The sequence below is a fragment of the Chenopodium album genome, chromosome 3, assembly GCF_948465745.1.
Source record: "Chenopodium album chromosome 3, dcCheAlbu1.1, whole genome shotgun sequence".
Classification (NCBI taxonomy): domain Eukaryota; kingdom Viridiplantae; phylum Streptophyta; class Magnoliopsida; order Caryophyllales; family Amaranthaceae; genus Chenopodium; species Chenopodium album.
The window spans coordinates 48,470,443-48,497,142 of NC_137836.1; the positions used below are offsets into that span (position 1 = coordinate 48,470,443).

A 26,700-nucleotide genomic window follows, 5' to 3' on the forward strand; every position below is an offset into this window, starting at 1 on the left:
TTTATTTCATTGATTTCCCTCCTACTTTTATTCCTTCCCACTTTTACTCTTAGTAGTTTAGTTCCCTTTTATAATAACAATTTGGTTACTTGATAATTTAGATTATTTAGATTAATTAGGAATAAATTAACTCGTTTCCCTGTGGTTTGACCCTTCTTCCCTATCTACATAGTTAGTGGATTTAGGTATTATTTTTGATTGGGTGATTACAACTTTAGCCTATCACCAGACAGGCGCGCCCGCATCTGGGAACAGGGCAGCCCTCTTTACCATCATATCGATGCTCCTCATGCGTTCCACTCAATGCTCTTGATAAACACTGGACCTTGCAGTTTCCAAACTCCATGATTGTGGGTTCAACACAAGAAATCGTGCCCCCACGGCTTAAATGCACGGCCTAAGGTCTTTGGGAACTGTACTTCTCCATGCTTGAGCTTCAAATGGAGAACATTGGGCATCCTAATCAATGCCAAACTTGGGAAGGGGCCTCGGGAATCTTTGGATAACGACCTTAACATGAAAAAATGAAAGAAAACAAGCAAATAAAAGAGAAAATAACAAAATAAACCAAGAAATGCATAAAAAAGGAAAATCGACTAAGTAAAAAGTAAACTAAAGAGATAAAGAGCAAAACTAAAGAAAATAGAAAGAAAAGAGCTATAAAAGCAATATAAAATTATCCTAAAAGAGAACAAATGAGTGCCATAAATGACACTCATCATAAGGTCCTTTTAACTAGACCTTTTTGTGACAAAGGCTCTTTTATAAAGCATGTTTGGGTTGTGAGGAGGGTCCTTTGACCATTTTCCGGCGTTGACTTTTTTATTTTCCGGCAAAAAAAGCCACGTTGTAAAGCACATGACTCATTAAATTCCCTTTTTTCCCTGATCTCTCATTGTGGGGAGGATTAGCCTTGAATTACTTTGAATAGCCTTCAATTTTAATTTATGGGATTACAATTGAAGTTTTGGTGTTAATTGTTTTCATAATTTAGGGTTTAATAGGGGGAAAAAGGGAAAACGAGGGAAAAGAGGAAGGAGGAAAAAGGGAACTTAGATGTGACTTTTTTTTGCCAGGAAATAAAAAAGTCAACGCCGGAAAATAGTCAAAGGACCTTTCTCACAACCTAAACATGACATAAGGATATTTTGTGCCACCTTTTTTATAAAAGGGCCTTAATCACAAAAAAGTCTATTTAAAAGGACCCTCCTCGCAAATTTTCCTTAAAAAAACGTATGAATATAGAGGCTATAAAAGAAGGGAAATAGCAAGAATAAAAAATCTTTAGATTTGAGGCTATATGGTTGTCTAGTGAGGATTGTGGGAAAGTGTTGGAGAATTGGGGTTGTGGGGTGTGGTTGAACCTGTATATTGCAGAATCTAAGAATGGATGAAGGTTTCTCTAAATGGGATTCCTTGACTTTAGGCATTTTAAAAAACAAAAATAAAATAAAGCAGAGAAAAAGATGACAGAACTTCAAGGAGGCAAGCTTGATGGTAGGAGGTTGGAGCAATGTAGAGCTATTGAGGATGAGATAGCGGAGTATCGGTGGATGGAAGAGTAATCTAGAGCCAATGCACTTAGAGATGGGGACAAAAATGCGAAGTACTTCCATCACAAAGCTAGCCACCACCAAAAAATAAAATAAAATAAAAAAAGCAACACCATTGGTGGGCTGTATAATGAGAAAGGTGAGTGGAGATCTTCGAAAGCCGATTTGGATAAAAGAATTGCAGATTATTTTAGTGGTTTGTTCACCACTGAATATCCCAGTGAGTTTTGTTTCACGGTTTTTTGGAATCCCTCGGAGTATTGGTCACGCTCTGACTGGCAATGTGACGCGAACAACTGCAAAACACGAATCTCCGGTGATCGGAGATTCACCTCCGATGATCAAGTTAGTGACCGGAAACAGAATAAATGTAGAGAGAGAAGTTGGAGCTTTTAGTGCTCTATTAAATGTTATGTCACAATCCACCCCTCCCATCAGCAATAATGGTATTTATAGGGGTAGGGATATGTAACCTTTAGGGTAAGTGACCTAGAATTTAGGGCCATTGATTGGCTACGCAATCAGCGAATGACATGTGTCCTCTAGAGACGCCGTTTTTGCGGCATTCTAGTTGCTTTTGGGCCTCCTGATGTAAGGAGGCCTTTATAACTTATTTGATTTCAGGTGCTCTCTTATTCATAGTACGTGTCATTTTCCTATGGTGACACGTGTCGCCCATTTATTGGGCCACGTCATCATGGGATTGGACCATGTACTTGGGGTATTTTTTACCCTAAACAAGTTTGAAGAGGCAATGGAAGGTGTTGAAACTTTGGTTACTGACGAGATGCGTGATCTATGCTACTGGATGTGGAGCCTATGGTTGAAGATATTCGTAATGCATTATTTCAAATAAATCCTAACAAAGTCCCGGGACCCGATGGAATGCATGCCCTATTTTTTCAGAAAATTTGGGATACTGTCGGGAATGATATTGTCGGTTTTTTGAAGGCTTGGTGGAGAGGTGAAGAAGTGCTAGATGAATTAAATCGTACTTGTATTATTTTGATCCTAAAGTGCAATGACCTAAAAAATATGACGGTGTTTTCGCCTATAAGCTTGTGCAATATTTTTTACAAAATTATCTCGAAAACTCTTGCAAATAAATTGAAACCCATGCTTGGATCGATTATATGGATAAATTAGAGTGTTGTTCTCCCAAACAGATTGATCACGGATAATGCTCTTATTGATTTTGAGATTCTTCACTCTATGAAGAGGAAAGGGGTGGGTCGTGATGGCTTTGTTGCTCTCAAGCTCGACATGAGCAAAGCATATGACAGGGTGGAATGGTGTTTTCTTGAAAGGGTAATGTTAAAAATAGGGTTCCGACAATCGTGGATTAATAGAATTATGCAATGTCTATCTAGCGTGTCATTCTCCTTCAAATACAATAGTAATATCTCTGGCTCTCTTATTCCTTCCCGTGGACTTCTTCAAGGTGATCCGATATCCCCTTATTTATTGTTGATTTGTGCTGTTGCTTTTTCTACATTAATCTCGAAGGCTGCTAGGGATAAGTTAATTCATGGTGTCCGTATTTATAGAGGAGCACCTTGAATTTCTCACTTGTTCTTTGCGGATGATAGTATACTTTAAAAGTTACATTGCAAGAATGCTCTAAAATTGCTTATATAATCGATACCTACGAAAAGGCATCCGGTCATAAAGTCAACCTTAGCAAAACAGAGGTAGCTTTTAGCAAATGTGTCAATTCGGAGAGGAGAGAGATGATTATCGATACTCTTGGTGTTCGGGAGGTTGATAAACATGAGAAATATTTAGGGATGCCGACTATTATTTGGAGGTCTAAGAAGGCTATTTTTGCTAGTTTGAAGGAGCGTATTTGGAAGAAACTTCAAGGGTCGAAGGAGGAGTTACTGTTTAGACCGGGTAAGGAGATGCTTATTAAAGTTGTGCCTCAAGCTATTCCCACGTATATGATGAGCACATTTAGAATTCTCGATGGGATGGTTGATGAAATTCACTCTCTTTTGGGAAAGTTTTAGTGGGGCTCGAATGGAATGGAGAGTAAAATGCATTGGCAAAGGTGGAATACGTTATGCCTTCCCAAGTCCAAGGGAGGTATGGGTTTCCGTGATATGCGAGTTTTCAACCAAGCTCTATTATCCAAGCAAGGATGGGGCCTTTGTAAAGATAATAACTCACTGTTACAAGCGGTTTTAAAGGCTCGTTACTACAAAAATCCGAGATTTATTAATGCTGCTAGGGGTTACGACCCGAGTTACAGTTGGAGAAGCATATGGGGGGGCAAAATCCTTGCTTTTGGAGGGGTTAAAATGGAGAGTGGGGAACGGGGCTGATATCAAACTATGGGATGAAGCGTGGTTAAATGGTATGTACTCAAATTTTGTTCCGACTCCTTCCTATGACAGTAAAATGGAGCTTCGGGTGATTGACCTCATTGATGTTGAGAATAAGCGTTGGGACATTGAGCAAGTAAATGAAACTTTTCTGGAAAGTGAAAGTAGTGTTGTATTGGCTATCCCTCTGTCAAATTTCTGAACTAGAGATCGACGCTTTTGGTGGCCTAAAAAAGGATGGGATTTATACAGTCTGAAGTGGCTATCAAATGGGACGGCTTGGGCTCTTAAACAATTGGGAGTGGTCTCATGGTATTGCTGAGAAGGACCTTTGGTCAGTGGTTTAGAATATTGACGGTCCTCCAAAATTAAGTCACTTCCTTTGGCGGGCTTGCTAGGGGAACTTGGCTGTTATGAGCGTTTTGTTCAAGCGTCATATAAGCAATTCAAAAAGGTGTTCCATATGTGGACATGAGGAGTAACTATCTTACATTCGATTTTTGAGTGCACTCATACTGCTGCAATTTGGGGACATAGCTCCTTTGTTCAAGCATAAGCACTTATTTGAGGATCCGAGTGACTCATTTGGGCAGAGGTTGTTATGGTTTTCTCATAAATTAAGGAGCAACTAAGGGACTTCTCTTCCCTTTATTGGGTTTCTTAGTTTTGCATGAATAAGCATAGTTTTGATTGGAATGTGGAGATTAATGCTGTCATGATTGCGGCGGGGTATGTGAGACTCAACGAAGACTATAGATTGTATAATAAGAAGGTGGGTAGGGGTGCTCAAGGCCCAACCCTTTCTTCTCTTGTTAGCTGGATCCCTCCATCTGGTAACATGGTTAAGGTGAATGTCGGTTCTCACATTCTTGCGGGAGTGAAGGTGCAGTTTGTGTTAGGAATATAGGAAAATATATTATTGTGATATATTTTCCATATATATCTTATGATATTATATTTAGGATAATAAGTGATATTCTAAGATAGATTTATGGAAGTTTATATGATAGAGTTTATATTGTGTAGGTTATCTTATGTAGGCTATAAATATTAGCCAAGAGCCTTGTGAGATCCACAAAAAATTTTCCGATCATTATTTTTCATAAATTTTGTTCGTGACTGTGAGTTCTTTGACTGATTTTCATATATTATTTTTTTAAATTAATTTCTTGCGTGAGATTAAGAGATGCAAGGGGGAGATGGAGGAAAATCGAAGGTCGACTTGACCTTTCACCTAGGCTCAAGTGACGGGCCAGGTAATGTCATCACTCCGATTCAATTACGGGGAGACAATTATGATGAATGGGCTAGAGCTGTGAGGACGGCTTTGAAGGCTAAGCGGAAGTTTGGCTTTATCGATGGCTCGGTTGCAAAGCCGAGTGACTCTGAGAAAATTGAGGATTGGGTGGCTGTACATTCTATGTTGGTGTCTTGGTTATCTAATACCTTGGATCCAACTGTCCGGTCGACTCTAGGTGATTATGATGATGCGAAGTTGCTCTGGGATAATCTTCGTAATCGATTTTGTGTTGTGAGTGGAACTCGGGTCTGTCAATTGAAGACGGCCTTGACAGATTCCAAGCAAGGGAAAACATAACTGATTTCTGTTTACTTTGGTAGGATGTCAAAGATTTGGGATGAATTAACCACTTATGTTTCGGTGCCGGAGTGTAAGTGCGGGAAGTGCACATGTAACATTGTGCAGCAAGTTGAGAAATTGAGGCAAGATGATTTTATTCATCATTTTCTGATCGGTTTAGACTCTGCTTATGCGGCTTTAAGGGCTCACCTTCTAGCCTAAGAACCTTTGCCGACGGTAGACAAGGCATATCAACAGGCCATCCAGGCTGAGCGCTTCCGGGGAGGGGATGTGAATGCCCCTACTAATGATCGATGTAATGCGGTGGCCTTCAAGTTGCAAGGGCAAAAGCCTCGTGGTGAAAGTAGTGATAAATTTTGTGCTCACTGTAACAGGGAAGGTCACGATGAGTCGGGTTGCTTTCAACTCCACGGCTTTCCGGATTGGTGGGGAGATCGTCCACGTGGTGGGCGTGGACCAGGTCGTGGTGGAGGCTCGGCTGGCCGCGGTGGAGGACGGATAGGTGGCAGGGGCAGGGGGGGTGGTGCGCCTCCTGCTCGAGCAAACAAGACTAGTGGGCAGCAGCTCTCGCAGCCTTCACAAGCTGCTGCCGCAAGTGCCTCAGACGGGGCAGCTCTTGCTGGAATTTCATCGGCCCAAATTCAGCAGTTACTCGATCACTTAAACTCCATTAAACCCAAGCTTCACGGTAAGCAAGATATGGGTTGGATTGTTGACACCGGTGCCTCAAACCATGTGACTTGTGATGTTTCTTTATTGATGAATGCATCAAATGTGAGCCATTATCCGGTGGGATTGCCGGATGGAAATTATGCAAATGCTTCTAAATTGGGATCGGTGACATTGCAAGGAGGCTTAATCCTTAAAAATGTTCTTTATGTGCCTTAATTAAATTGCAATTTAATTTCAACGACTCAATTATGCGATGAATCAAATTGTGTAATGCAATTTACTAATAAACTTTGTGTTATACAGGACCTAACGACGAGGAAGGTGATTGGAGCGGGTGAACGAGTAGATGGACTTTACTATTTCCGGGGTGTTCCTACGGTGAAGACTTTGAAGATAAAGGTGGATGGGTCGACAAAGTTGTGGCATCAACGGTTAGTGCATCCGTCGGGAAAAGTACTTCAACAACTTCCGTTTGTGAGTCATAATCGTAGCAAATTTAATTCATGTGATGTACGCCCTAGGGCAAAACAACATAGGAGTAGTTTTCCTTTGAGTCAAAATAAAGCTAGTCGTATTTTCGAACTAGTCCATTTAGATTTATGGGGGCCTTACAAGACACCATCGTCTTGTGGTGCTCATTATTTCTTAACTATCGTAGATGACTTTTCTAGGAGTGTGTGGATTTATTTATTAAATAATAAAACGGAAGTGGAGTATATGTTTCATAATTTTGTTGCTATTGTTAGACGTCAATTTTCTCAAGAAATTAAAGTGGTTCGTAGTGATAATGGTACGGAATTCAATTCGTTGAAAGAGTATTTTTTTGACAATGGCATTTACTTTGAGACCTCATGTGTGGGCACACCTCAACAAAATGGGCGTGTCGAGAGAAAACATCAACATATTTTAAATGTTGCTAGAGCCCTTAGATTTCAAGCAAATTTGCCTATAAAATTTTGGGGGGAGTGTGTGCAAGCGGCATGTCATTTAATTAATAGAACTCCCTCTAGATTGCTTGATTATATGACTCCTTGTGAAATTTTATTTGGCAAAACACCTTCATATGAGTATATTCGGGTGTTTGGGTGCTTGTGCTATGCATATAACTTGAAGAGTAAGGGTGATAAATTTGCAAGTCGTAGTAGGAGGTGTGTGTTTCTCGGATATTCTTTCGGGAAAAAGGGATGGAAGGTGTACGACTTGGAAACTTGTGAAATTTTTGTGTCAAGAGATGTGACATTTTTTGAGACCGACTTTCCTTTTATTGCTCCTAGTGAGAAGCCCATAAAGGTGAGTGTGAGTGGTGGCGATGTTGGGGATAGTGATGATGAGTGGTGCGTCATGGTGGAGGAGGAGTGTGTGAGTGAAGATACGGGGGTGGAGAGGGAGGCAGCAAGCTCCACAACCCTCCTGCAGCAGGCAGCTCCAGACCGCAGGGAGGTCGCGGAGGAGACTGCCCACCTCCCTTACCAGCACGCTGCATCATCTGCGGCTGCTGGAGTTGATGGGGGTGCTGGTAGCACGCAGCAGGGGGCTGCTGGGGGTGCTGGCAGCACGCAAACCGAGGGAGAAGGGGGTGATTGCAGCACGCAAACCGAGGTAGAACATAAGCGTCTAGAAGCTCAAAATGGGCAGTGTGAGATAGATTGTAATGCAACAAGGGACACCGAGGCCTTGGGTAAAGGCATGAGACAGAAATTTCCGAATGTGAAGCATCGTGACTTTGTGACACACACGATCCGAAATATAAGTCCATCTACATCATCTCAGAGTTCACCTGCGACATCACTTTCCTCAGGTACTGTTTAACCTATAACACATTGTATTGATTCTCACCGGTTTTCTGTGAAGCATAGAACATATATTGCTGCCATTACAGGAGGAAATGAACCCAAAAGTTTCAAGGAGGCTATGAAACACGAGGATTGGAGGAAGGCAATGGCAGATGAGATACAGGCACTTGAAGAACAGGGTACTTGGGTACTAGAGAAGCTACCACCGGGTAAAAAGGCACTTGGAAGCAAGTGGGTGTAGAAAGAAAAATACGATGAGCATGGGAATTTGCAGAGATTGAAAGCAAGATTAGTCATCTTTGGCAATCATCAGGTTGAAGGATTAGACTACAACAAAACATTTGCTCCGGTGGCAAAAATGGTGACTGTGAGAACCTTTCTTGCAGTAGCGGCAGTGAAAAATTGGGAAGTTCATCAAATGGACGTTCATAATGCATTTCTTCATGGTGACTTGGAAGAAGAGGTATATATGAAAATTCCACCTGGTTTTGAGAAAGATAATTCTGACGAAGTTTGCAGGATGCAGAAATCGTTGTACGGGCTTAAACAAGCCCCTCGGTGCTGGTTTGCAAAGCTTGCTACAGCTTTGAAAACTTATGGCTTTAAACAGTCATATTATGATTATTCTTTGTTTACTCTGACAAAGGGTAAAATTCAGCTTAATGTGTTGGTGTATGTAGATGATTTAATTGTTGCAGGCAACGATAAAAATTCTATGCTCAGTTTTAAATCATATTTGGGAGATTGTTTCAAGATGAAAGACCTTGGAGTGTTGAAATATTTTTTGGGGCTAGAGGTAGCCCGGAATAAACAGGGAATTTTTATTTGCCAGAGGAAGTACGCACTGGATATAATTACTGAGGCTGGCTTGCTCGATGCTAAACCTGCAGAGCTCCCTATGGAACAAAATCACAAGTTAGCATTATCCCAGGGAGAGTATTTTCATGACATTGAGAAATATCGTCGCCTCATAGGGCGACTAATTTATCTGTCTGTTACGAGACCCGATTTATCATATTCTGTACACATTTTGTCACAGTTTATGCAGAAACCCAGGATTGATCATTAGGAAGCAGCTTTGCGAGTTGTTAGATATTTAAAGAAAAGTCCGGGACAGGGTATTTTATTGAGATCTGATAGTGCATTACAGTTAGAAGGTTGGTGTGATTCAGATTGGGCAGGTTGTCCTCTCTCCAGACGATCCTTAAGTGGTTGGTTTGTGCTTCTTGGCTTGTCTCCAGTGTCATGGAAAACCAAGAAGCAGCCTATTGTGGCTCTTTCTTCGTCAGAAGCAGAATATCGTTGTATGAATGCAACGACTTGTGAATTAAAGTGGTTGAAGCGACTACTTGGAGATTTAGGTGTTCGACATGAGAATGGGATGCACCTTTATTGTAATAGTCAGTCTGCGTTATATATTGCGCAGAATCCAGTGTTTCATGAGCGAACAAAACACATTGAGTCGGATTGTCATTTTGTTCGAGATGCAATTACAGATGGGACGATTATACCTTCGTATGTTCCTACGATGGTTCAGTTGGCTGACATTTTTACAAAAGCTTTGGGAAAAGCTAAATTTGAGTTTCTACTTCGCAAGTTGGGTGTCCGAGATCTGTACTCTCCAACTTGAGGGGGGGTATTAGGAAAGATAAATGTTGTGAATATATTTTGTGATTATCTTTAGGTTATCTTGGGCTTGCCCTCCAAGTATCCTACTCTATACATACTTTTGTATGTGGCCGTCTATATGAATGAGATATACAGAGAATACTTTAAACCTAATTTAACAGTTTGGAGTGGTGATTCGTGACTCCAATGGGCACCTATATGTTGGTGGTTGCTGTGAGGAAACATGAGGCAAAATGGACCCCTGAAGTGGCTGAAATCGGAGCAGCAAGGTTCAGCCTTGAAATAGCGAAGAGAATGGGCTTTATGGAAGTGATGCTAGAATGCGATGCGGTAAATGTGGTCAAAGCAATTACAAAGAGACAGGGGGGAGTAGCGCCAATGTTCCTTCTACTTGATGATATAGCTAGAATGAGTAGTGAGTTTGTTTCCTTTTCTTGTAATCACATTAGAAGAGCAGGAAATAAGGTAGCCCATTTGGTCGCAAGATGGGGTACTAGTATTCATTCGGAATGTCTTTGTATGAACTCTTTTCCCTAAAGTTTACTAACTTTAGCGGAGCTTGATATTTCTTAATGAACTCCGCTCTTTGTTTCAAAAAAAAAATAAAAAAAAATAGATAAAAAATACAAAAAATAGAAATAAAAATAAAAAGTTAGAATATATGACGTGATCGAAATTAAAATTATGTCATCATGGTTCGTCATCAATGTTACAACATAAATTAAAACAATGGAAGAAAATTTGTTTAAATTGTACGTGTATAAAAATTGTGAAATAAACTATTAAAACAATAATGAAAAATATGTGATGGTATAAAATTAAATGTAAATACATGATGTTATTTGAAAAGAAAATAAAAAAAAAAAAAATTAAAAGTGAAAAGGGCACATGGCACATGGCACATTCTAAGCAACTTTCATGTTGGAAAAATTACAAATAATAATAAAACTTTTCGATTATACATGAATATTACAACATTTGGGAAGGTGTTTATTTTATACAGGCAAAAACGATTGTAAACCTGTTTTTATAATACCTTGACATGTTTCATTGTTTAATTGGTTTTATCTATTTCATTTAATTTTTTAAAATTTATTTACTGTTTTTTTTTTAATTTTTAAAAGATATTAAATTATAAAAATTACTTTTATTATTATTATTATTATTTATTATTTTTTTTGAGGAAATTATTATTATTATTATTGTTATTATTATCATTATTATTATTATATGTAATACCCCGTATTTTTTATATGTATTTTATTTAATATATATATATTTTAAAAGGGTATTTAAATAATTCTAGCATTTTAATTATGATGTTTTAATTATTTATCCCATGTAAATTGGGAATATTTTACAAAAGGAAAGTTTGTTTAATTAATTAATTAATAGAAGTTGGGGTTTTATTTTAAGAAATTATGATTTTTAACAAGTTTTAGTAGGGAAAGGATTAGGAAAAGCTAAAGGAAGAAAGTTTAGGGTAAAAGGGGTGATAGAGAAGGGGTATAAATATCCCTCTTATGAGGCAATTCAACGTTGCCCAGAGTGGAGAAAACCCAAGGTAAACTTCTCTCCCTTTTCTCTTTATTTTTCTCTTCCTTTTTCTTTTTTCTCTCTCCTTCCCTTCCCCTTTTTCCGCGCACAGCCACCACCACCACCGGTGGGCCGCCGACCACCAGCACCAGCCGGCAGCAGCGGCGACCACCGGCAGTGGCGCCGGCCTGCTGTCGGCAACCACATTTTAAAAAAAAAAAGGTTTTTCTTTTTAAAAATTAAATCTTTATTACCCAAAACTAATCTATGCTTTAGTCTAATCATAAATTATGAGTTTGGAGATTTAATTTTGATGTTTGGTTATTGTAATTGTGTTAATTAAATTTCATATTTGGTTTTTAATTAAAAAGCCCCAATTTTTTAAACCCTAGGTTCTTGATTCATGATTTATTGAAGGATTATGATGTACTATAGGGTAGGCCTTTGTTTTAAGTGTTTTAAAACCTAATTACAGCAAGTTTTAATTATAATAAAGTGCTGGACTTTTATGTAGAACACTTGATATTATGTTTCTTGAAGAAATTTTAATTACCCATTAATTGAGACTTAATTTATGGTGTTTTAAATATAATTTCAACTTATTCTAAGTAAATTATGAAGGGTTTTAAAATAGTATATATTGCTGGAAATTTGTTTAGAGTGGATATTAATACTCTATTATGGATTTAATGTGTAGGAGACTTTGAAGTAAGCAATTTCTACTAGTCGTGGCAGTTTTAATAACGTACTCAGGGTACGTACGCGTACTTAGCATATTTTGGTGATGTAGAATCATGCTAGGTTTGATTTCAATTAATTACAAGTAGTATCATGCTAAGGTTTATGTATGGAATTGTGAATTTATGATGTTTGTGATTGGATTGGGAAACATGAATTATTTGTGATAGTTATAGATTGGAAGGTTATATTTTGGGCATGTTGTGTTTGAAACACATTTTTATTTATGGCATGTTAGAAGGCATGATTAATTAAACTACATGTTTAATTATGTTTGGAATATTGAAAATGAATTTTATTATGGTTCAAATAATTTTTATTGATGCTTTAAGCATGAGGAGGGAGCTATATAAGTGTCTATGTACACAAGGAATAAATTGTATATTGGTGCCTTTGTGCACTTAAGGTGTTTTAACACCGAGGGATAGGATTTTTGGCGCATTATGCGTTTAAGGTGTCTTTGACACTGAGGTAGAATTAAAAAGGGTTCAACAATAAATAATATGTGGTCACTAATTATTCAAGAATTAAATTGGTATGTTTGTTTGATTGAATAATTATTGTTGATTGACTTATTGTGCTTTGAGAGTCATCACCAATTCTTATAATATGTAAATAACGTAAAGTGAAAGAGATTACGCACCAAAACTCTTGGAACGTATATACCTTGAGTATGAACAATGGGGGGAGTTATGGGGTTTTATATTTAACCATAACTTCTAATGGAGTACAGGACGCTATATATTCCTTTTTTTTATTTATTATTATGCGCAGGAATACCTCCACCTTTGAGTGGTTTTGTCGCTGGCACGGTTAGCTCCCGTGTCAGTTAACCTCAAATTTAATTGGGGGAGGTTAGGAGGTGGAAACCCGTTCGATGCGTAATCAATGCAAAATGAATTAATTAGTGTCTAGTAATTGTGTTTTGTTGATTGGTGTGTGTGCTTGTGAACAGGTGCAATGAGCTAAGTGTGTGTTGATAGGTGAAAGCATGTTAGTGTGGCTAATTTACGCTTATGTACTCAGCTTTGCTGATTGTGTTTGTTTGTGTATTTGGCCATGTCTTTATCTTGGCCCTATGATGACCCATTTTTAATGGAGAGTAGTGGAAACAAGTAGAGATAAACTTTTCAGGTATTGAAGCATGATCATGATGGGGCATGAGAGAAGAGTGAATCTTATTAGTTTTCATTAGGTTACAAGGTGTTTTATGCTTCATTTATTTATGACATATTTTATGTGGACTAACACAAAGGTTTGGTTTTGGGAACGGTTTTTGAATAAGGGCCTTTAATGGTTCCAAGTTGTAGTTGATTTTATTTGACTTTGTTTGTTTGGTTTTAAACTTTATTTTCGTTTCGTTGACTTTTGAGTTGACTTTCTTAATCGGTTTTTAAATTTTGAGTCTTCCGCTGTGTATCTTTTATAATTGCCTTAGCCATTTTCACGGTGGCGGTAATGTCTTAGTTATTCCTAAATCGTGTTTTTAAAAGAGTAGAATGGGTATTTAAAAGAAAGGAATTTCTAGGGTGTTACAAAGTGGTATCTGGGAGCTTAGGTTGAGATTTTAAATTACCACTAACCCGAAAACATTATTCTTACTTGATTTAAACTTGGCCAAGTGTTAATTAAATTATTTAACGTTAATTGTTCTGATTTTTTTTATATATACATATATATATATATATATATATATATATATATATATATATATTTATAAAAATATATATATATATATAAAGGGCCGAATTTTTTTTTAAAATTATTTATTTAATTATTTATTTACTTATGATCCGAAAATTTTTTTTAGAACACTCGAAATTTTTTTTTTGTGTGTGTCGGAAATTATATTTTTTTTATTATTAAGGCCGAAATTTTGGCTCTCTTTTTTTTTTAGGGTAAATATGTATCATTTATTTTTATGTATTGCAGGAAGCAAGGATTGAGGTAAGTATTATGTGTTAAAAGCTTTTATTAATATGTTGGTGAGCTTGGGTAGGAGAAAGAAAGGGCATATAGGCTAAGATTTAAATTATTCCCTATGTGCATAATTTTATTTTGAGTGGTCAAGCATGTGTTTTGACTAGGTGTTTGTTGATGAAAGCATGAAAAATGTGTATTTTTCTATGTGAACCCTAAAGATTGTATGATTGAACACTGAACTTAATCTCCTACAAGAATGCATTATTTATTTTATTTTATTTCTTTAGAGAAGGGAAATCTTTATTTTCTAAGCCTTTTTCTCTACAGGATGCCAATCTTTCCTAGATAATTTTCACAAATGGGATCTCTTCTAAAGAAAAATAATGAACACCCCTATGACTTTGTAGAAAAGATCAGATACTTTTGTTCCTACCTGAGCAATGTCTTACGAGAGAGAGTTTATGACACCCCTGATCATATTTCGGCAATGATCGTCCATTATCTTCCAGAGGAGCCCCCTTACATTGCTGTCAAATAGAGATTTTCTGATTTTTACCTTCCAGGAGACATTCCAAATTACCATAAATGCAGAGACTATTATGGCCAGTGGTATCCAAATTATATTTTCTTAACTAAATATCTTGTAAGGGTGGAGAAAGCTCATTGTTGCTCAGAATTGGAAAAGTAAAGGAAAGTGAGAGAAAGTTAGAGAGAGAAGCTCTGGTTTTCTGTGATTTTCATGGTGGTTTGAGGTGATGCTGGTTTTTCTCACTTACATCTGACCATCATGGCTAAGAAGAAGAAACAAGCTACTCCACTTCCTCGTTCCCCTGCTTTTGGATCTCTCACTCCTACTGATCTCAATCGATTGAAGAATTTGAATATGACTATTCCAGAGGTTGAAGATGAGACTGAGCTGGTGTCTCCTTCAGCTCACCTTGTTCACCCTTCAGGAGGTAGGATTACTAGGGCTGAGTTAAAGATCTTAGAGGCATCGTTCGCTGCCTCTCAGATACAGAAAATCAATGAAACAGTAACTAGGGTTTCCCCGGTTACTGTTCCATTGGATAAAGCGTTGGATAGTGACCCAAATGCTTCTATTCCGGTTGTTTCGGGGGCTGAGGATCTTCCTGAACCAGTTGAATCATTGAAACAGGCAACAAATTCTGAGAAGTGGGTAAATCTATTTCGAGGCAAATTGACTGCTAAAGGTGCTGCTCTTTTTTTTGTGGCTCCTGTGCACAAGGATGGGAAACCTGTTGCTCATATTCAGGCAAAAGATATTGAGGCAAGTAACTCTAAAGGGTGTAATGCGATTATCCTTTATGTTGTTGGTTTTTACCCTACAATTTCAGCTGTTCACAAATACATTGCTCAAACTTGGAGTAACTTTGTTAAACCTGAGATTTTTTGGCATGATGATGGTTATTTCATAATTAATTTGAATTCATCTATTGAGAAGGATACTGTTTTAAGTTCTGGACCTCATATGTTCAATAATAAGCCTGCTATTGTCAAACCATGGAGTGATAAGTTTAATTTTCAAGCTGAAATTCTTAGAACTGTTCCTTTGTGGGTAAGAATACCAAATTTGCCTTTGAATTGCTGGAGCTCAGATACCTTAAGTAGAGTTGGTAGCATAATTGGGGTGCCTCTGTTTGCTGATGAATGTACAACTAGACAACTGAGAGTCTCCTTTGCTAGGCTGCTTATTGAAGTTGATATAACTAGGCCCCTTCCTACTACTGTGCTTGTTGAGAGTCCTATGGGAGAAATGATTGAATTAAGAATCATATTTGAATGGTCTCCTCCCTTTTGCAAGAAGTGTGAGAGAGTGGGGCATGATTGTAATGCTCCTAAGCCAAAGGATAAGCCTAAGGCTCAGCAAGTTAATCCCCTAACAAATCCAAAGAAAGTTTGGGTTCAGAAAAAGCCTGTTTCAGATCCTGCAGCTGCTGTTTCTGAACAAGATCAGGAGAAGGATCAAAGTTCTGATTTGCAACCCTTGATTACCCCTGCTCATGCTTCTTTTGCTACTTATTTTGATGCTGATTGGAGGGTGGTAAGTGTAGGCGTCGCTCAAAGTGCGCCTACGTTAAAAGCATGTGGTGAATATGCTTGGCACTCATAGGAAGTGGGAATTGACATTACAATTAGGGACAACGATTAGGGACAAATAAAGTAAGGAGCCGCCAACAAGTTTTTAAGGAACTTGTAAAACGTTCACGGATCATAAAAGGCAACCACGAATAAGGGACAACGAAGGCAACAACGATTGACCCGTGAAGGTTACACCCCATTCATAATCCATGAGATTACTAACTCCATATGGTTCGGAACCACGAAAGGAGGATCGGGGATGATGGTACGAAGTGAGTCATGGAGTCACATTCGCCCGTATTGGCCTCTACTCGATTCTTATATTGCAAAGCATTCCTGTGATCTCAAAGGCATACAAACAATAATTCAATTCGCTCCAAACTATTATTTAACTAAATTGGTGGAACATTAATGCACACATAATTCTAAAATATTTGTGATCACTTCAATTAATAATAAGATTAAAAGGATCCTAAACCGATTGTCCAAATTATCTTATTAGGCGTGATTTTCAATTACATATTCCCTTTAAACATGCAATACGGTGATCAATAATAGAATAACATTAATATTAAAACCAAATTAATCACAATTCCAACAACATAAAATCGTTAGAAAAATAATAAAAATAAAAGGAGCATGATCCTTACTTTGATTCTGTTTGTTTGCAACTACAAAATAATAAACGAGTTAGTAACTTCAAGGAAATAATAAAACGATGATTAAATTAAATTAAATAAAGTAAAGTTGATTTTGGGGCCAAACCCTCAAACAATTCTACCTTTCACACCTTGGCTTAAGGATAGAACCACGAGTAAAGTATGGACTCCTTTAAGTACTTGAAGAAGGAATTTTGAAGTAAAAAGGGTAGGCTGGTGTTTAGGCTAAAGCATAGAAGAGAGAAAATAAAATCAGAGAATTACTCGGTGCCCCGTTCATCAGAAATGAGGGGGTATTTATAGGGAAAATGTGCTCAGGGAGCACACGGAACCCTAAAATGATAAAAACCCCTAAAAAAGTATCCCGTGACACGGTCAAACTGTACCGTGACACGGGAAGCTCCACCGTCAGACGGTACACTTTCCCGTGACACGGTATATTTTTGGTGAGACGTGGGAAATTTTCAGAAAACGGGATAAAAAACGCGTTAAGGGTTTACGCGGAAAAGACACGGAATGTCCTGTGTCACGGCAGACCTCCCGTGTCACGGGAAATCCCACCGTCAGACGGGAAGGATTCCCGTGACACGGTAGGTACCTGCCGTGGCGCAGGAAATTCCAGCCTGTTTTTCCGTCTAAATACATTTTTAACCCTAATTTCCTTCGGCATTTTAAGTGTCGATTGATAATTTCGGGCCTTTTCTGACTTTTTATTATTCGGGCTAAAATAAGAAAATAATTAAAAATAAATAAATAAAGGGTTTGGGCCAAAAATAAATAATAAAACAATAAAATAAAAAAGGTTTGGGCTAAAAATTAATTAATAAGTTTGGGCTGAAATTAAAACTATGCTTTTACCAAACATCAAGACTAATCCATGGACTGTTCAAAAATATGAAATTAATAAAATACGATTTTTTAAGCACTCTCGGGATTAAATACTAAACCCGACCAATAGTGGTGGTGAAAGGTTGTTCATCATCGGGTTTGGTTTTGGGGAGACATTTTTAGATGTCTACAGTAAGCAAAAGGGCTAGATACTGTTGGGGTTAATCAGAATATTCCTAGAACTAACAATGCTTATTCTGCTTTGCTAGAAGATGAAATTGCTGGAGCAAATCCTATCGAGGGTGATGGTAATCCCTCTTTGGTTAAATGATTGTAGTCTCTTGGAATATCAGAGGTCTTAATGACCCTGATAAGGTTGTTGCTGTTAAGCAGCTTCTAAAAGATCATAGTGTGGATGTGATTGCTATTCTTGAAACTAAAGTCAAAATTCATAATCAAAATTCTATTCAGAAGAAGTTTGGTAGATTTTGGTCCTGGTACTGTAACTATAATCATGTTGTTAAAGGAAGAATTTGGGTTGGATGGAAAACTGATAAAGTAAATGATGATGTTTTATCTGATCATGAACAGTTTGTTCATACTCAGATTAGCTCTAAAGATTCACAACATCTTTTTCTGTGTACTTTTGTGTATGGTCTGCATTCAATTCATGATAGAAAACCTTTGTGGCTTGGATTGCAATCTCTTGGGAGTTCTCATGTCCCTTGGATTTGTTTGGGAGACTTTAATTTTGTCCTTTGTTCTGAAGATAGGTTTAATGGCAATCCTGTGACTGATGCTGAAGTTAGAGATTTAAAGGATTGTATGGAATCAATGGACTTCACTAAGATTAAGAGTAAAGGCTCTTTTTATTCTTGGTCTAACAAGGGTGAAGGTGCTAGTAGAATTGTTACTAGAATTGATAGGGGAATTGTCAATGAAGCTTGGAGTAATGATTATGGTCAAACTGAAGTCATTTATCTCCCTCCCTCTCTCTGATCACTGTCCTCTTTTGTTTGATATTAGTACTGCTGGTCTAGGGAAGGGTAGACCTTTCAGATTTCTTAAATGTCTTTCTGATCATAAAGACTTCCAGCAGATTGTTAAGGATTCTTGGGAGTCTTGTGGACAGCATGATTCCCCAATGCTGTCTGTCTGAAATAAACTAAAGGCTGTTAAACTTGGATTGAAGGCTCTGAATATCAAACATTTTGCTAATGTCACTGAAACATTGGAGCAAGCTTACAGGGATCTTAGTGATATCCAAATGAAGTTGGCTAATGATTGGACTAATATCTAGTTTCAGACTCTTGAGAATATTGCTATTGATAAAGTGAAACATTGGATGCATATTCAAAGTAGTATCTACAGGCAAAAATCTAGAATTGAATGGATTAAGCTTGGAGATGCTAACTCTCATTTCTTTTTCTCTGTAATGAAGCAGAGGCAAAAAAGGAACAGAATTGATTCTATCTATAATAATGAAGGGGTTTTGCTCAGGGATCCTGATCTCATTGCTGTTGAAATCTTGGACTTTTATAAGAATCTTTTAGGTTTTGCTGCTTCTTCTCTCCTTGGGGTTGATTTAGCTGTTATGAGAACTAGCCCTCAGCTTGATCAAAATGCTAAGAATTTTCTTATGGCTGAAGTTACTTTCAGTGAGATTGATCTTGCTCTTAAGGGTATTGATAATGATAAAGCTCCTGGAATTGATGGCTTCAATGCTGTCTTTTTCAAAAAGTCTTGGGATATTGTTAAAGCTGATGTGTATGCTGCTGTTCTGGATTTCTTTTCTAATGGTCAAATGGCTAGAAAATGGAATTGCACTACCATTACTCTTGTTCCTAAAGTTTCTAATCCCTCTTATGTAAAGGAGTATAGACCTATTGCTTGTTGTACTTTAGTCTACAAGGTTATTTCTAAAATTATTACAGCCAGGCTTTCACAGGTTATTGGAGATGTCATTAATGATGCTTAGGCTGGCTTCATTCCTGGTAAGCATATTGGTGATCATATCCTTCTTGCTACTGAGCTTATCAAAGGTTATTCTCATAAGCTCATCACTCCTAGATGTTTACTTAAGGTTGATCTTAGGAAAGCTTATGATTCTGTTGAATGGAGTTTTTTTAGAACTATTCTTGCTGAGTTGGGTTTTCCTAACAAATTCATCTCTTGGATTATGGGGTGTGTTACAACTGTCTCTTATTCTATTTTTGTCAATGGATACCCTTCTCTTCCATTTTCTGCTAAAAAGGGTTTGAGGCAAGGAGATCCTATGTCCCCTTTTCTCTTTGCTGTGTGTATGGAATATCTTTCAAGGTGCTTAAAAGTGATGACTGTGAACCCTGATTTCAATTTTCACCCAAGATGTGCAAAGTTGAGGATTACTCATTTGATGTTTGCAGATGATTTACTTCTTTTCTCCAGGGCTGGCCTTGTCTCTATTCAGTTGATTTTTCAAGCTTTTCAGAAATTCTCTGGTGCTTCTGGTTTGGTTGCTAATCTGGATAAGAGTGATGTTTATTTTGGAGGGATAAGTGAGCAAGATAAAGTTGAGCTTCAGTCTGTTTTAGGGGTTGCTAGAGGCTCCTTGCCTTTTAGGTACCTGGGTGTTCCTCTTTCTTCTAAAAAGCTTACTATTTCTCTGTGCAAGCCTTTAGTTGAGAGAGTAACTGCTAGGATTGAAGGGTGGGCAGCTAGACATTTGTCTTATGCTGGTAGGCTTCAGTTGATAAAGAGTGTTCTTTTTGGTATCCAAGCTTATTGGTCTCAGATTTTTATTTTACCAAAAAAGATTTTGAGAGAAATAAAGTCAAGGTTTAGATGTTTTCTTTGGACTGGGAAATCTAATCCTAGTAAGAAAGCTCTGGTCTCTTGGAAGTTTTTATGCTTGCCTAAGACTTGTGGAGGGTGGAACCTTACCTCTCTTGAAGATTGGAATAAAGCAGCAATCACCAAAGTTCTTTGGGACATTGCTCATAAATCTGATAATCTATGGGTAAAATGGATTGATACATATTATTTCAGCAACAAAGATTTCTGGTCTTCTCCTGTTCCTAACAAATGTTCTTGGGTCTTAAGGAAGATCATGAATTGCAGAATTTTGGTTGATAATGTTGGTGGATGGCCTGGCATTACAGTTTATGGTAAAATGAGCATCAGACAGCTCTACTTTCATATCAGACCACAAGTTGAGAAAGTGACTTGGAAGAGAATAATTTGCAATAACAGAGCTTCTGCTAAGAGTGTGTTTATCACTTGGTTGGCTATTTGGAACAGATTAGTCACTAAAGATAGACTTACTACTTTGAATATAACCTGTGATCCTTTGTGCTTCTTTTGTGCTAGTGCTGCAGAAAATGTTTCTCATTTGTTTTTTGAATGTTCATATTCAGCTAGTATTTGGAACAGAATTTTGCAACTTCTTGGGTTCCGTAGAATTGGGCAGAGATTTGACTCTGAAGTCCTTTGGGTGCTGCAACAAGGTAGAAGAGCTACTGCTAAAGGAAGGTTGCTGCTTATGTGTTTTGCCGAGACTATTCATTGCATCTGGATACAGAGAAATACTTTGATGTTCACTGGAGACTACAAGCCTGCAGATATTGCTTTTAGGGATGTTATTTTTTCTGTTGCTTGTAGATGCATTGATTCTGATAGAAAATATTTGTATGTTTAGGCTTTGCTGTTTGGTGGTTCAGTTGGTAGGCTTGTCTGCTAGTTGTTGTTTTTACATAGTGGTTGACCTTTTTTGTTGTCTGGTCCTTGTTTCCAGAGCCCTTCATAGAAGGTACCTGGAATCTTGAGTCCAGTTTGTTTTAGGTCCTCCCTAGAACCCTTCCTAGAAGGTGGCTAGGGTGGGTCCTAGAACTGGTGTTTGGGGTGTGTTTTGTCCTGTTTGGGCTTGTGGTGTTGTTTTGGTAGTTATAACTTAGCTTTTGTAAGTTGTAACTCTCTTTCTTTGGTAATAAAATCTTTATTTGCCAAAAAAAAAAAAAAAAAGCTCATTGTCAGCGCTTAAACCTTCCCTACCCTGACTACTACTATGATAACCCAGTAGGGAACAATCCTCCTCCTAATCAACAACCAGGAAATTTTGCTTCTTCTTCTTCTTCTTTTTCGTCAGGGGGTGGTCAGGCAGAGAATGGAGAACAACAAGAGGGTAATAGTTCACTTATGGACATTTCTAATCCAAATCCAAATCCACCTCCAATAATTATAGATATTTCATCGGATAAGGAGGAAGAAGGGGAGTTTGTACAAGTAGAACCTGAACCTGAGTCACCTGAACCAATGGAAGAGTCAAATGATTCTAATTTCGATCCTTCAAGCTACAAGCAATCCACCGACAAAAGGGACAACGTTCGAAAGGATTAGATCTTATAACTTTCCTCGACACGAATTCATAGTCTTTATTTTAAATTAATTGTTATTTCAGTTTTAAACGCAATAAGTGGCATGACCACATAAGTTCCTGGAACACAATTTTATTTTAGAATTTTCAGCCTATTTTTAATTAATAAGACCTTATTTATTTCTTTGATAAATTTTTTTTTAATAAATTCATTTGTTTCCAAATCTCCCATTTCACACCACTACTCCAATAATCACCATTCCAAGCGACTTATCTCCAACAAACATTTATAAGCTGTGAACGTCTATGGGAATTATTATTTTTTTATATGTGATGCTTTATTAAATGCATGGTTGGTTAGAAATCAATAATTAATTGATAAAGCTACACATTAAGGGAATTCTTAGCTAACGCTATCCCAAAATGTTAGCTTCAAATTCTACTGTAAATGTTTAAGGGTCGTTAGGTAATAGACGAGTGTACGTCTTGAGAGCTAAACCTAGCCATTTCTAATATAAATCCTTGTCCTATATTCAGGAGAAACAAAATGGCAGGGGGAAGAAGTTCAGGTAGTGGTGGAAACGATTTGAATGAAGTAGTGAGGCAATTGGCAGCAGTTGCCCAACAATTGGCAAGAAACTCAACTGGTAATGGGGATGCTCAAGGGGAGCTCTTTAAAAAGGTGGCACAAAGCAAGCCACCAACCTATCAAGGCGAGCTTGACCCTATTATATTGGAAAACTGGTTAAGGGAATTTGAGAAACTATTTGGAGCTGTGGGATGCCCTGAAAACTCAAAAGTGAGTTGTGCTACTTACTACCTGAGGGGTGAAGCTGAACTTTGGTGGCAACAAAACGAGGCTACCATTAGAGCGTTACCTGGGTTCAACTGGACCAAATTCCAGGAGAAAGTGGGAGACAAGTTTTATCCTAACTTTTTGCAGAAGCAGAAGGCTGAGGAATTCTCAAATCTTAGGATGGACAAGATGACAGTTACGGAATACTACACCAAGTTTATTGAATTATCCTGTTTTGCTGAAGGGTCTGTCTCTACGGAGAAAGCAAAAGCTATGAAGTTTGAGAGTGGTTTAACTACGGACTTGCATATAAAACTGCGCGGGCAGGTATTTGAGACCCTGGATGAAGTATATGGAAGGGCCGCACACCTTTATGCTCTGGAAGAAAAGAAGAAGAAAGAGTTGGCTGAAATAGAAGGAAGAGAGAAGAGGAAGGAAGTGGGGCAAGTTTCTGGAAATCAACAGGGAAACCAGAATGGTTTTAAGAAGCAGAAATACCACCATAACAATAACTTTCATGGTAATAACCGTCAAGGGAACCGTAACAACAATGGAGGGGCTAGACACATTAACCAGGGAAATAACAGGAATGGGAGAGTTTATTTTTGCAAGAGGTGCAAGAATAACCACCCTAGAAAGGATTGCGAGGGCAATATGGTCACTTGTCGTTTTTGTAATAAGCTCGGGCATAGAGAATATGAGTGTTTCTCCAAAAATAGTAATGGGAACAGGCAAAACAATAATAATTCAGGGGGAAACCAGAGGAATTTCCAACAGAACAACAACAACTTTGCTGGGACCAAGGGAGTGCAACAAAATGGGGCAAGGAACAGTAACAACACCAGTGAGAATAGCCAACAGAAGAGTGGAACTACAGGGAAATTGAATGTTCTGAGTAAACATGAAGCAGATGCTACGAAAGATGTTATCACTGGTACTTTTTCTATTAACTCTATTCCTGTTAAAGTATTGTTTGATTCTGGTGCAACTTTTTCTTTTATTTCTAAGGCTGTTGTTTCAAAACTCAAAGACTGTTTAAAGACAGTAGAGGTAGTAGATTTACCCATAACCATTCTGACAGGTGGGGTAGTGAATTGTACCAAAACTTTTAGAAATGTGCCTTTAGAAATAGAAGGAAAGATATTTCCGTCTGAACTCATTGAGTTTGGGCTGAGCGACTTTGACCTTATTTTGGGAATGGACTGGCTGAGTAAGTATAATGCTGAGATTAGTTGTAGATCATAGAAAGTGAAGATGGTCACAACTGGAAACGAATTAGTGACTTACTGGATGAATGGTAAAACCAAGTGTCCAAGGGTAATATCAGTGCTAAAATTAGCAAAATACATGAAGAAGGGACATCCAGTATATTTCTGTAGTGTTCGGGATATGAACCATGAACAAGTGACAAATCCAAAAAATATAGAAGTGGTCATCGAATTCCTGGATGTATTTCCGGAGGAGATCCCTGGGATGCCACCTAAGAGGGCAATTGACTTTACCATAGATTTAGTTCCCGTAACAGCCCCAATATCCAAGGCACCATATCGAATGGCACCTGCAGAAATGAGTGAATTAAAGGAGCAATTACAAGATTTATTGGACAAGGGGTACATTAGACCAAGTGCTTCTCCTTAAGGAGCACCAGTCCTGTTTGTGAAAAAGAAGGATGGAAGTTTGAGGTTGTGCATTGACTACAGGGAACTAAATAAAGTAACCATAAAGAATAAGTATCCCTTACCAAGAATCGATGATCTGTTTGACCAGCTAAAGGGTGCCACACAATTTCAAAGATCGACTTGAGATCTGCGTATCACCAATTGAGGATTGCCGACGAAGACATTCCAAAAACCGCATTTAGGACAAGATATGGACGCTACGAATTTACAGTCATGCCTTTTGGATTAACTAATGCTCCAGCAATCTTTATGGATTTGATGAATAGGGTTTTTCATCAATTTATGGATAAGTTTGTAGTTGTGTTCATAAATGACATACTGGTGTACTCGAAGAGTAAGGAAGAGCACGCAGAACACCTAAGGGCAATTCTACAAACACTAAGAGAGAACCGCCTCTATGCAAAATTCTCTAAATGTGAGTTTTGGTTGGAAAAGGTAGCCTTCTTAGGAAATTACGTATCCAAAGACGGAGTAGAGGTAGATCCAACCAAAATAGAAGCAGTTAAGGGTTAGCCTACACCAAAGACAGTGTTTGACGTGAGAAGTTTCTTAGGTTTAGCAGGGTATTATAGGCGTTTTGTTAAGGATTTTTCCAAAATTGCTAAACCAATGACCACCTTGATGAAGAAGGACAAGAAGTTTGAGTAGGACGATAAATGTGAAGAAGCGTTCCAACTCTTGAAACAAAAACTAATCACAGCACCAGTACTTACACTCCCGGATGATAGTGGACTATATGATGTGTACAGCGACGCATCAAAGAATGGCTTAGGGTGCGTGCTTATGCAAAATGGGAAGGTGATTGCATATGCATCGAGACAGTTAAAGAAACATGAAGTAAACTATCCCACCCATGATTTGGAGTTAGCTGCAATCATTTTTGCGCTAAAAATTTGGCGCCATTATTTGTATGGGGTGAAATGTAGAATTTACACGGATCACAAAATCTTAAAATACATTTTCACCCAAAAGGACTTAAACTCCCGTCAGCGAAGATGGTTAGAGTATACGACAGATTATGATTTAGACATACAATACCACGAAGGGAAAGCGAATGTGGTTGCGGACGCTCTAAGTCGTAAGACTAGTCATGGAATCAACTCGTTGGTAGTGGCTAATGAACTATGTAGAGAAATGATGAAATTGAATCTAAAGGTCGTAGAATGGGGAGTACCAGCGGGTATTCTTGCGAATCTAAGCATCCAACCAACTATATTTGACGAGATTCGAATCAACCAAGAGGGGGATGTGAAGTTGGATAGGATTCGCAAGAAAATTAAGCAGGGAAGGACTACAGATTTTAAGATTCATGAAGATGAGAGTCGGAGGTACAAAGATAGATGGTGCGTACCACAAAATTGTGAAGAGGTGAAGAGAAAGTTGATGGAGGAAGGCCACAATACACCTTACTCTGTATACCCGGGAGGAGACAAACTATATAAGGATTTAAAGAAGATGTTTTGGTGGCCTAGAATGAAAAATGAGGTTGCTGAGTTTGTGGCAAAGTGTTTAACATGTCAAAAGGTGAAGATAGAGCACAGGAGGCCTCAAGGAACAGTGCAGTCACTAGAAATTCCAGGATGGAAGTGGGATTTCATTTCAATGGATTTCGTGACTTGCTTACCTAAGTCAAGGAGTGGAAATGATATCATTTGGGTAGTGGTGGACAGACTTACGAAATCAGCAGTGTTTATACTAATGAAAGAAACTTGAAAGATGGAGCAACTTGCGAAAGCTTACATCAAACATGTGGTGAGGTTACATGGGGTTCCAAAAGATATTATATCTGACAGAGATTCCAGGTTTCTCTCAAAATTCTGGAAAAGTGTACAAGAAAACTTTGGTACGATACTTAAGATGAGTACGGCATTTCACCCTGCCACAGATGGACAAACTGAAAGAACCATTCAAACCTTGGAGGACATGTTGAGAGCTTGCGTAATAGACTTCCAGGGAGGTTGGGAAGATAGTTTGGATTTAATTGAATTTTCCTACAATAATAGTTACCACGCAAGCATAGGAATGGCACCATTTGAGGCTTTGTATGGGAGGAAATGTCGTAGTCCAATTTGTTGGAATGACATTAGTGAAACTATGATCCTAGGGCCTCAAATGATTGAAGACACAGTTAAACAAGTAAGGGAAATTCAAGCTAAGATTCAAGCAGCTCAAGATCGCCAAAAGAGCTATGCAGACTCGAAGCGAAGGGAAGAAGAGTTCGAAATTGGTGATAAAGTGTTGTTAAAGGTGTCACCAATGAAGGGGGTGATGATATTTGGAAAGAAAGGAAAGCTCAGTCCAAAATACATTGGTCCATATGAAATACTGCAAAGAATAGGCAAGGTAGCTTATAGGTTAGCATTACCTATGGAGCTTAGTAAAGTACATGATGTATTTCATGTGTCCCAACTGCGAAGGTACATCCCTGATAAATCCCATGTGCTACAACCCGAAACCATTGAGTTAGATCAAAGCTTAACTTATGAAGAGAGACCTGTCAAAATTCTTGACAGTAAAGT

The 26,700-nt window shown here is 38.1% G+C and overlaps 3 protein-coding genes across 3 annotated transcripts; all 3 read left to right on the forward strand.

Moving 5' to 3' along the window:
* The first annotated feature begins 1,466 nt into the window (after positions 1-1,466).
* Positions 1,467-3,562, forward strand: LOC145625086 (uncharacterized). The gene is made up of 3 exons (XM_081678169.1): positions 1,467-1,561; positions 2,720-2,861; positions 3,143-3,562. The coding sequence occupies exons 1-3, from the start codon at positions 1,467-1,469 to the stop codon at positions 3,560-3,562; spliced, it is 657 nt and encodes a 218-aa protein (XP_081534295.1).
* A 14,120-nt stretch (positions 3,563-17,682) lies between these two features.
* LOC145625087 (uncharacterized) lies at positions 17,683-18,655 on the forward strand. The gene is made up of 2 exons (XM_081678170.1): positions 17,683-18,327; positions 18,527-18,655. The coding sequence occupies exons 1-2, from the start codon at positions 17,683-17,685 to the stop codon at positions 18,653-18,655; spliced, it is 774 nt and encodes a 257-aa protein (XP_081534296.1).
* Positions 18,656-22,253: 3,598 nt separating this feature from the next.
* On the forward strand, positions 22,254-25,894 carry LOC145625088 (uncharacterized). Its single transcript, XM_081678171.1, has 4 exons — positions 22,254-22,850; positions 22,968-23,436; positions 25,344-25,594; positions 25,706-25,894. The coding sequence occupies exons 1-4, from the start codon at positions 22,254-22,256 to the stop codon at positions 25,892-25,894; spliced, it is 1,506 nt and encodes a 501-aa protein (XP_081534297.1).
* Positions 25,895-26,700: the final 806 nt, after the last annotated feature.

Excerpts from the sequence above, each read along its gene's own strand:
- LOC145625086 (XM_081678169.1), top strand. The coding sequence starts at position 1,467 with ATGACAGAACTTCAAGGAGGCAAGCTTGATGGTAGGAGGTTGGAGCAA. Across the intron at positions 1,562-2,719 it reads GAGTATCGGTGGATGGAAGA|ATTGATCACGGATAATGCTC; the intron begins GTAATCTAGAGC and ends TCTCCCAAACAG. Across the intron at positions 2,862-3,142 it reads AATGGTGTTTTCTTGAAAGG|TATACTTTAAAAGTTACATT; the intron begins GTAATGTTAAAA and ends TGCGGATGATAG.
- LOC145625087 (XM_081678170.1), top strand. The coding sequence starts at position 17,683 with ATGATTGTAGTCTCTTGGAATATCAGAGGTCTTAATGACCCTGATAAG. Across the intron at positions 18,328-18,526 it reads ATGATTATGGTCAAACTGAA|GCTGTTAAACTTGGATTGAA; the intron begins GTCATTTATCTC and ends AATAAACTAAAG.
- LOC145625088 (XM_081678171.1), top strand. The coding sequence starts at position 22,254 with ATGGCAGGGGGAAGAAGTTCAGGTAGTGGTGGAAACGATTTGAATGAA. Across the intron at positions 22,851-22,967 it reads TATTTGAGACCCTGGATGAA|GGAAACCAGAATGGTTTTAA; the intron begins GTATATGGAAGG and ends GGAAATCAACAG. Across the intron at positions 25,595-25,705 it reads GCCACAATACACCTTACTCT|GTGAAGATAGAGCACAGGAG; the intron begins GTATACCCGGGA and ends ACATGTCAAAAG.